The 10,275-nt window shown below is 52.4% G+C and overlaps 1 protein-coding gene across 4 annotated transcripts in view; it reads left to right on the plus strand.

Moving 5' to 3' along the window:
* LOC101580623 (PWWP domain-containing protein MUM1) overlaps positions 1-8,843 on the plus strand; it is a 22,712-nt gene extending 13,869 nt beyond the window's left edge. For all 4 annotated transcript variants that reach the window (XM_023716795.1, XM_023716794.1, XM_023716793.1 and 1 more), the window contains exons 10-14: positions 1,370-1,445; positions 1,580-1,630; positions 2,475-2,911; positions 5,021-5,109; positions 8,509-8,843. In XM_023716795.1, the coding sequence (XP_023572563.1) occupies positions 1,370-1,445; positions 1,580-1,630; positions 2,475-2,911; positions 5,021-5,109; positions 8,509-8,566 (711 nt within the window). In that variant the 3' untranslated portion in view covers positions 8,567-8,843. The remainder of the gene's footprint in view (positions 1-1,369; positions 1,446-1,579; positions 1,631-2,474; positions 2,912-5,020; positions 5,110-8,508) is intronic.
* Positions 8,844-10,275: the final 1,432 nt, after the last annotated feature.

Raw genomic sequence — 10,275 nt, forward strand, 5'->3', positions numbered from 1 at the left:
GGAACCGGGGATTGAACTCAGGCCCTTGCGCTTGCCAGGGAAGCGCTTATTCCACTGAGCCATCTTCCTGGCCCCTGTTTTTTAATTTTATTTGAAACAAGATCTCAGTATGTCACTAAGTTCCAGGCTGGGCTGGAGCTTGGGACCTTCTTCTCCTAGCCTCTTGGTGCTGGGATCACAGGCCTGTGCCACCATACTAGGTTCCTGTTTCTGTACTCTGATGTCCAGTGCCTTGATGTTCAGTAGTATGCTTGTCCCTGAGGTGCCGCGCCTGGTCCCAGGCTGTCTTGCCCATTGAGCGTGCTCCCCATGAGTCGGAGCCCACAGCCTGCTGGGGCTGGCTCTGACCTTGGCTGAGGGTGGGCGTTGGTGCTTCCACACCACCTTAGTTTCAGGTTCACGCCTAGCAGCATGCAGAGTGGTATCTCCGCGGAGCGTGCACTGATCCTGTGACAGTTATGGTGCAGGGGGACGTGTGAGCATGAGCGAGAGCAGTATCTCCCCTGGAGGTCCATGTGCTTTAAATACACAGGGGTTGTCGTTTATCACCAAAATCCGGGGTAGTGAGGAATGGGGCATTGGCCTTGAGGTGGCTCTGGCCCATGGGTGTGTCCAGTGGCTAGTATCTTGCTTTTTCTTTTGTGATTCTGGGGATTGAACCCAGGGGTCTTCCACCACCAAGCTATGTCCCTAGCTCTGTTTTTCTTTTCTTTTTTAAGGAAGGGTCTTGCTAAATTGCTCAGGCTGAGCTCAGAGTGTGATTTTCCTGCTGAGTAGCTGGGATGATTGGCGTGTAGTACCACACCCGGTTACTATGCCCATACGCGCGCATACACACACATGCACACACGACGGAAAACCAGCCCCGCTGTGCTGACACTGCCGCATTTAAGGACTTGGGACCCATGTGTTGCTCATGTGAGGCTCTGGGCTTGAGCCCCAGGGCCCAAAATATTGAGTGCTTAGAATTGAGGCCACTGAGGGGCAGTTTCAGGGAGGCTGTCTGTTAGGCTGGTACTGGGCACCGCCTGGGGGTGCACAATGGCTAGTGGCTGTCCCTGGTACCACTTGCGCCCCTGGAGCTGCAGCTGCTCTCTGGTCTCTTATGGTAGCAATGTTCCTTGCTGCCAACAAGGCTGTGGTTGCAGGCATGCAGGTCATGGTGCCCTGCATGTGTTCATTCATTGACCACTCCTAAGGCTCAGGCTGTGACAGTTACTGGTGGTCTTAGTTAAGTAGCCCACGCCAGGCCTCTCAGAGGATGAGGCCACCAAGGCTCAGGGAATACAAGGGCTCCCCAGAGCCCCCCAGTGGGTCCAGGTCACTATAGCTTGGCCCCTGCCACTGACCCAACACCTGAATCTTGCAGGACAAAGCAAGAGAAGACTTTGATCAGGCCATTGGCTGCTGTGTCTCCCTCATCACTGACTACCGGGTGCGGCTAGGTACGTGGGGACCCTGGAGGGCAGGGCTAAGGGGTGGTGGCACGGGGCCCCACACCTCAGGGCCATAAGCCCCAGGGCTGGCCCTGGCATCTGAACACCTCTCTCCACCCTCTTGCTCTCTCCCGGCTTTGCAGGCTGTGGCTCTTTTGCTGGCTCCTTCCTGGAATATTTTGCTGCTGATATCAGTAAGTCTGTGTTGAGCCTCTGATGGCGGCACCTGTTTCTTTGCCCTTGAAAGGCCATGGGTCTTTTGGGTCTACAGCTATGGGATGACTTTGTGAGGTGGGTGTCATCCACCTTCCAGCAGAACTGAGTGACCCCAAGTGCCCAACTCCAGACACAGTGAGCTGCTCTTGGCTGTCCAGGACCTGTCTCCTACCGGACACCCCCTGAGCCTGTGGACCCTTCCACGCATCCAGAAGCCTGGTTCCACATTGATCCTGTTGTGGGTGGCTGGAGGAGTCAGGTGGTCTAGGAATGTTGCCTGAACAGGAGAATGTCTGACCAGTGCTTTCATAGCCATTCTGTTGTTTTTAGGTTCTTTTGAGGTAGAGTCTTGTTAAGTGATTTTTTTTTTTTTTTAAGTTAACACACATCTTTAATCCATATCCACAAGTGATTTCTTTGATTAGGTTAAATATGACTGAAGGGCATCTCAGAGACAGATGAGGGATCCTGTCAGTGGATTCTGTCAGACGATCTTGGGTGGTGTTGGCGTTGGAGATAGGGTCTTTAATGTGTCATCCTCGCTAGCTTTGGATTCACTCTGTAGCCCAGGCTGGCCTTGAACTCTTAATCCTCCTACCTTAGTCTCCTGAGGAGCCGGGATCACAGGTGTGTGCCAGTGACATAGGAAGTCTTCAGGAAGCTGACAGTGGTCTGGCAGCTTCTGTGGCCCTGACACCCCATCCCTGTCCCATGCTGTGGTTCTGCTGGCTCTTACATGGCTTCTTTCTTATTATGAGGTCAACTAATACTGGGCATGGAGGGAAAGTGGCCAAGACCCCACGCCAAGCTCTTGCCCTGCAGGTTACCCTGTTCGGAAATCCATCCAGCAGAATGCTGAGGGTACCAGGTTCCCCCAGCTGAGCAGAGGGGACCCTGAGGAGCCTGAGGGCAGCAGCCCCCTGGAGTGGAGGCTGCCTTGCAGAAAGGTGCTGCCTGACCGCTCTCGGGCCGCCCGGGACCGCGCCAACCAGAGGCTGGTGGAGTACATTGTGAAGGCTCGAGGTGCTGAGAGTCACCTCCATGCCATCCTGAAGCATGGCAAGCCGTCTCGGTGGCTGAAGATGTTCCTGAGCTCTGGCCAGTACGTGATGTGCTTGGAGACCTACCTGGAGGATGAGGAACAGCTGGACCGCGTGGTGAAGTACCTGCAGGGTGTCTACCAGGACGTGGACGGTGACGAACTTGTGCAGGCCAGTGGCGACCGCATCCGCTTCATCCTAGATGTGCTGCTGCCAGAGGTGAGCAGTGGGGCAGGCGGGTGGGGTTCCCTGAGCCTGCTGTTCACTGTTCGGCCCCCTGAAACCTGCCTGCCTGCCCCTCATCGCTCTGCCACATTGTGGGTTAGAGGTTGGGCCCATGTGTCTCAGCCTCACCATCAACTCGGGTCGAGTGTGTACCAATCTCTGCCCTCTCCCCGTGTACACAGAGGTAGTGGCTGCTTCGAAGTCACTCAGGAAGGAGGGTTCCTGCTGGGCACAGCGGCACATGCATGTGATTGCAACTGCTTGGAGGCTAAGGGGGGGAAGAGTATAAGTCTGAGCCCAGCCCGGGCCACTTAGCGAAACCCTGACTTAAAATAGAAAATGTAGGGGCCGGGGAGATGGCTCAGTGGAGTAAGCACTTCCCTGGCAAGCACAAGAGTCTGAGTTCAATCCCCAGTTCTGCAAAAAAAAAAATAATAATAATAATAATAATAATAATAATAATAATTAAATAAAAAAATAATGTAAAAAGGGCTAGAGATGAGCCTCAGTGGTAGAAGGGTTTGGTCCCCAACATCACCATAAAAAAAGTACCCTATTGATTAGGCACTGTTCTGCCTGTGACCTCAATTGAGGCTGTGACCTTGGGCCAGGCTCAGTGCTGTCACAGTCATTGAACCTTAGAGTTGACAGAAATCTTAACATAGATGCAAAAATAAAATAGCATAGTCGTCTCTGTGCCCATTGCCTCTGCAATATTTTGGGGGAGAAACAAAACCTCCCACTCTTTGTACCTTAAAGAATCCTCTAAAACTGGACATGGGTAGTGTTTGGGGATACTTACGGCTGTCAGGACTCAAGGAGCTCCTGGCCTGGAAAAATGGAAGCTGGGGACGCTGCCTGACACCTTACAATGCCCAGGACGCCCACCCCAGAAAACGACCTGGTCCCAGCGCCCTCAGTGCCAGGCTTGGGCGGGCACGTGCTGTATACCAGGTTTTTTTTGAGTCAGCGTCTTGTTAGGTAGCCACGGCTGGGTCTGAATTTGCAGTCCTCTTGCCTCAGCCTCTCTTGTTATTCTGGAGATTATAAACGCATGCCAGTTTTCTTTCTTTCTTTTTTTTTGTTTGAGATACTGGGGATTGAACTTGGGACCCTGTGCTTGCCCGGCAAGCACTTATTCTACTGAGCTATCTCCCTGGCCCAGTGTATTCTTTCAAGAACTGTATTTAGCATAACTAAAATACTGCTGTATCACCTATGATAATTAATAATCATTCGTCAATATCGCATTTATTGTATGTGAAAATAATTTTTTGCCGTAGTGGGGATCAAACCTACAAAATGCTGACCCCTGGGCCGGGGAGATAGCTCAGTAGAATAAGTGCTTCCCTGGCAAACGCAAAGGTCTGAGTTCAATCCCTGGTTCCGCCAAAAAAAAAAAAAAAAAAAAAAGGCTGACACCCACCCCAGCCTCTTTTATTTATTGTATTGTATTTTTTGTTTGTTTGTTATTTTTGTATTTTAGGGAAGGGTCTACAGGGTGTTCAGGGTCTCACAACTAGATCAGATTCGTAGTGATCTGCCTGTTTATAGCCTCCCAAGAGCTGGGATTACAGGCATGCGCCACCACGTCCAGTCTCTATTTCATTTTTGAGGGTACCAGGAATCTTAACTCAGGACCTTACACTTTCCAGACAGACACTGTGCCACTGAGCCAAAGCGCTGGCCCTGCTTTTTTATTTAGAATACAGGGTCCTGCTAAGTCCCCTGGGCTGGGCTGAACTTTGAGATCATCCTGTCCCAACTTCCTAGAATGCTTTGGTTACGGGGGTACACTGCAGTGCCTAGCTGTCCCTCATTGTCTTTGTAGGGGCTTGTTTATATATGAGTATGTAGTTTGCTGTGGTTTGTTTTTAATGGTAAACTCAAATTTTCAAAAATGCCCTTGTGTGTTTGAACTGTGCCTTTTACTTCCTGCCATTAATGACAGGAATGCTCATCTCCAGCGAAGGAGCTCCTGATTTCATTAGAGGCAGCTGCGCCCGGGACCTCAGTGTGCATGACTTAGAGCGTGTGTGCAACAGCCTGGGCTGTTCAGCTTGTACCCGCCGCCCCAGTCCAGCGTTCTGTGTCCTCTTACAGGCCATCATCTGTGCCATCTCTGCCGTGGACTCCGTGGACTACAAGACAGCTGAGGAGAAGTATATAAGAGGACCATCGCTTGGCTACCGGTAGGCTGAGATGACGTTCCCTTTATCTTAGCAGGGATTGGCAGGCATTGGCCGGGGACCCTGAGCTGGCCCGTGGCAGGCAAGCTGGACCCAAGCCAGACCCCGCCACAGCTTCCCTGGGAGCAGACTGCCCCGGCCCCATGTCCCCCAGGCCCGGCAACCTGGTCGCGTGCTTGGCTGCATCCCTGACTGTATCTCCCTAATCTCCTGCGCGTGCGGGGTGGGCATGTTTTGGGTTTTTTTCCCTGCTGCGCCAGCCTCGTGGCTGGAGGAGAAAAGAGTGAAATTAAGAAGCAGCTTTTACACTGGACCGGAGAAGCAAAGGCCGTGATCAAGATGTCTCTGCGTGTTGAGCCGCCCGGATCTCTGGCCCCCAGCCCCTAATCCGCCTCTGGGCACACTGCCAGGCCTTGGTGGGAGCCAGCGGGGCCGCGGGGCAGTAACAGGCACCAGACAGATCAGGAGTCACAGGGCAGGATCTTCAACCAGGGCCCAACCAGCCTGGCTGCATGCCCGGCCCCTCTGCCTGCGAGCACATTGTTCCAATGGGCTGATGTGAGCGTGGTGGTGCCCTTAGGAACCTGGTGTCCTCTCTGGCAGACCCCTTGGGTTTGTAGTATCTCAAGGTCGCTGTAAAATTCTCTTAAGAGATTAAATTTGGCTTCATTTACTGGAGTTTTTTTTTTTTTTTTTATGGTTTTTTATTTTTTTTTTAATTTTAAGGGATTCTCATTTTTTTTAAACATTTATTGTGTGTGTGTGTGTGTGTGTGTGTGTGTGGCCAGCTCAGCCCACCAGGGGGCGGGGCTGGCTGGCATGTGGTGCTGGGGGATTGAACCACAGTCCCTGTGCTTTGTTTAGCTTAGCTTGTTCCAAGTAGGTGCTTTAGACCACTGAGCCATCTCACCAGCCCCCATTTACTGGAGTTTTAACCCAGCTGATTTTTTTTTTTTTTTTAATGTATTTGGTATAGGGTCTCACTATGCAGCTTGGACTCGTAGTGATCCTGCTGTCTCAGCCTCCCCAGCACTGGGATTACAGGTGTGCACCACCATGCCAGGTCTCGGTGGCCTGGGAACAGGGCCAGTGTGGCATGTGGTGCCAGGGATTGAACCTCAGCCCCTGCGCTTGCCCAAGTAGGCACTTAGTCCACTGAGCTACTTGCCAACCCCCCCAGCTGAATGAATAGAACTAGAAGGGCCACTGGTCAAGGTGGCACATGCCTGTGAGTCCAGCTTTCCTGGAGGCTGAGGCAGGAATATTCCAAGCTCAAGTCCAGCCTGGGTGTCTTACAATGTAATGAAGTTCTGTCTCACAGCAAAAAGGAGCTGAGGGTGTGGCTCAGTATGAAGGCCCTGGGTTCAGTCCCCAGAACAGTGCCCAGCCTCCCAGCTGGAAGGACCTTTGGAGCCGCCTGACATTTTAATCAGGGCTTCTTAGCTGCGTGTGCTGATGTGACCCACTTGACATGTGAGTGGATGTGATGACCATGCAAGGGTGCTGCGTGATCCCAGGACCCTCGGCTCTCCTGGCGTCCTCTGGATGGCCATCCATGCTGCCGGGGGAAGGCATGCTGGGGATGTCGGCGCCTCCGTGCGGCGTAATGAGGCTGAGCGCTCGTGCGGATGTAGCTCTGGTGCACCCAGTCAGCACATGGGAGCTCCCTGCCTGCCTGGCCGCAGCATCCATCCACTGTGACGCTCGCATGTTCTTTTCTGTGTTGCGCTTCCCTGGTGTCCCTTCTGACTCATGATTATATCACAGGAGGTTTTCTTGAAAAATGGCTCTCCAATCCAAAGTATCCAGATTCTTCTTGCTTCAAACAAAGAAGTGCACGAGACAGTAACAATACCAAGAATTTTATTTGCAAAGTATGGGGTAAACGAGTATGGGAAAAACCATTGGTGCGAAGTGAATTTGGGCCAAGCAAAGAGAAAGAAAGGGTAAAAGCAAAAATGGGGGTAGCAGGCGGCCAGATAGCTCAGCAGACTAAAGCACCTGCTTAGGCAGACGCTGAGGCAGATGCAGCAGCTGGGTTTCAATCCCTGGCCTGCCGTGCCGGCCCGGCCCCTGGGGGCGCTGAGACAGTGACTGAGACTGGGAGTCAACTGGGCGTCAGCTGGGCATGGGGCATGGTGGTGTGCGCCTGTAATCCCAGCATTTGGGAGGCTGAAAACAGAATCACTATGAGTGCCATCTGTGTAGTGAGACCCTGTGGACCCTGCAGACCCTGTACTAAGTACAGAAGGCATCAGGGTCAGCCTCACAGCCCTGGCGCTTCCTGTAATGGTGGCTCTTTCCTTGCCGACCACGTAGCATGGGAGTGTGCAAGCTCTCCAAACGGGGACCTTGCGTTGCCTGAGGTCTGGTCATCCACAAATCCCACTCCCTTCCTCCCGCCAGCGTCACCACACCGCATTTCCTGTGTCAGCTGGGTTGCGGGGACTTCCTTGAGCCTCTTGTTGGAGGGGCTGACCCGTCTGCGTGTTTTCCAGGGCAGCCTCTGCCACCTCCTCTCTCAGCCACACTCTTGCCGCAAAGTCCAGTTTGCAAACCAGCCTGTCTCATTCTCCCCGTCCCGAGGTCACCTGCCTCCTGGAGGGGCTGCTGCTAAGTGACTGTCGCTTGATGAGGACACTCCTGGATACAGGGGTCACTTAATAAACTGAAGCTTGGGGCTGGGCCAGGCCTGGCCTCTCCTCACAGCTGTGTGGTTGGAAGGCCAGGGTGAGTGGAGCTTGAGTCCAAGCCAGCATGAGAGGAGACTGTGGAGGGGAAAATGATTTATTTATCTTTTTTTTTTTTTTTTTTGGTACTGAACTCAGGACCTTACGTTTGCCAGGCAGGCACTTGTGCCACTGAGCTATATCCCTGGCCCCCGATTAATATTTCATCTACTTTAAGAAATACTGCTTTAATATTTAGCTGGGATGAAAAAATTGCTGGGATCATGCTGTACCTTAGTGGTGGAATGCTTGCCTAGCATGCATGAGGACGAGTCTGTCCCCAACACCACACACACACACACAAAGAAAAAACAATAAATGTAACCTGACACATACCTTCTTAAATTAATTTTTTTTAGGTCTGGTCTTGCTGTGTAGCCCAGGATAGCTTCAGACTCACTGCATAACCCAGGCTGGCTCTAAACTTTCAATCGTCCTGCCTCATTTCCCACTCGCTCGGGTTACAGATGTGTACTACTGTGTGCTGACTCAGGGTCCTCCCCTCCCTCCCTCCCTTTTTGACACGGTCTCACTATGTAGCCCATGCTGGCCTTAACGTTTTTTTGATCCAAGTGCTGGGATTACAGGTATGTTGCACCACACCCAGCTCTCATCCTCTTTTCAAGCTCTGAGATTAATCACTCATGTAATTATCAACTTCTGTTTTTTGCAGGGAAAAACAAATATTTGATAACCAGGTCCTGGAAGAAAGGAGTCGGCGCCACCAGTGATGTGCCCCCAGCTGTAGCACGAGCCAGGGCACAGGGAGCCCAGGATCTGGCAGGTGCCCGTGGCGCCTGCCCTTGCTTTCACAAAAGTCTGAAGAGTCCATGTCATGACCAGCAAAAGCTGGTCTCTGTATTGATGTTTTGCCGGAATATACATTTCCTGAGATTTCAATCCATTGATTGCACATTGTCCATCGTGACCGTATAGTTTGATATGAATTGCACTTGTATTGTGTGTCACACATCACATGTAGTATTAAATGGGAGTTTTTAGACAGTACCTGCCATGGCTTCGTGGCCGTGGGGCATCCATGTGTCGTGGGCTTGTTCTGTCCTGGTCCCCCTTGTGTGGTCCCCTGGCCTACTTCTGGAGTCTACTGTCCCACTCCTGCTGTCTCTGTGACTTGCAGCACAAAGGCCAGTGCTATTGGGAGTTGTGTGCACAGGAGGGCAAGATGCCAAAGTCACCTTGAGCCCCATGTCCCTTGGCTGTGCTGTCACTGCACGGTCAGCTGCTGAGGTCTTTATTACCTGGACAGCTACCTTGGGACCCCAGTATGACCTCCATCCCGCTCCGTGTCACTGTAGGGGCTGTGGACCAGGTGGTAGCTCTTCGGAAAAGCTTGCTGGTCCTAGGCCAGGGCTCTGCAGCTGTGAGGCTGTAGTGTGGGGACAAGGGCCAGTTGTGCTCAGAGCAGCCACATGGCCTGGCCCAGAGATTGTGTAACAGCCACAGCACTGAATTATTCTGGCTGACACCTGAGGCTCTAGGTGAGGTCAGTGTCACCAAGGGAGTTTTCATATTGGGACAGGTGAACCCTTTAGGCTACCAGCCCCTGCTAGGGGTACTTACTATTTGTCCCTCTGTCGAGTTGCATGGGTCTCTTTTCTGGAGGCCTGCATATGTGAGGGCAGGACCTCTTCTCCCATGTCCCCCTCACCCTGTACCAGAGGTGTAGAGTGAGCAGCACTGGAGGTGGCAGCATGGTCACTGTCACTGTTAGTATGACATGCCCAGGCCACCCCTTCTGGGTCGATTTGGGGACATGATGGCTGTGCCCTGTTTCGGGACCTGAGAATGTGCCATCGGCCAGTTTCATTGAAGTTGGTTTCGCTGGGATCTCCAAGGAGACGGAAGAAATTGAGATGCAAAACTGGCCCAGTGGAGCAACTCTTTCCTCTAGCCACCTGCAGAGTCCTCTCCCAGGCAGGGGCCTGGCAAAGAATTGCCCTGGTCACCTCCCTGCATCTTTGCCTAGGAGGAGATGCCTTCCTCTCTTGCTCTCCTTCCTGAGAAAGCTCACCCTGTCCACAAGGACCTGGACCCAGGGCCTCGTGTCTCCCCCGTTGGTAGCCAGTGGCCCATAGAAACACCTGCCATGTCCTGGCTGGCACAGTCCTTGAAAACCTGTGAGCGGTTGCCGCTCACAAAGCCTGTCTGCCTGCCCATCTTTTTCAGCACTAAGGATTGTCTCCAGGGCATTTCACTTTGAGCTGTATCCCCAGGTCTTTATTCTTCAAGACAGTTTTGAGCCAGGGATATAGTTCAGTGGCGCAAGCACCGCCTGGCAAGTGTAAGGTCCTGAGTTCCATTTCCTGTACAAAAAAAAAGACCTGGCTATGCTACCACACTGGGCTCAGATTCCTCCTGCCTCAGCCTCCCAGAATGCTAAATTTACATGTGTACACCCAGCTATACCTGAAGCATTTCT

The sequence above is a fragment of the Octodon degus genome, unplaced genomic scaffold, assembly GCF_000260255.1.
Source record: "Octodon degus isolate 3935 unplaced genomic scaffold, OctDeg1.0 scaffold00050, whole genome shotgun sequence".
Classification (NCBI taxonomy): Eukaryota; Metazoa; Chordata; class Mammalia; order Rodentia; family Octodontidae; genus Octodon; species Octodon degus.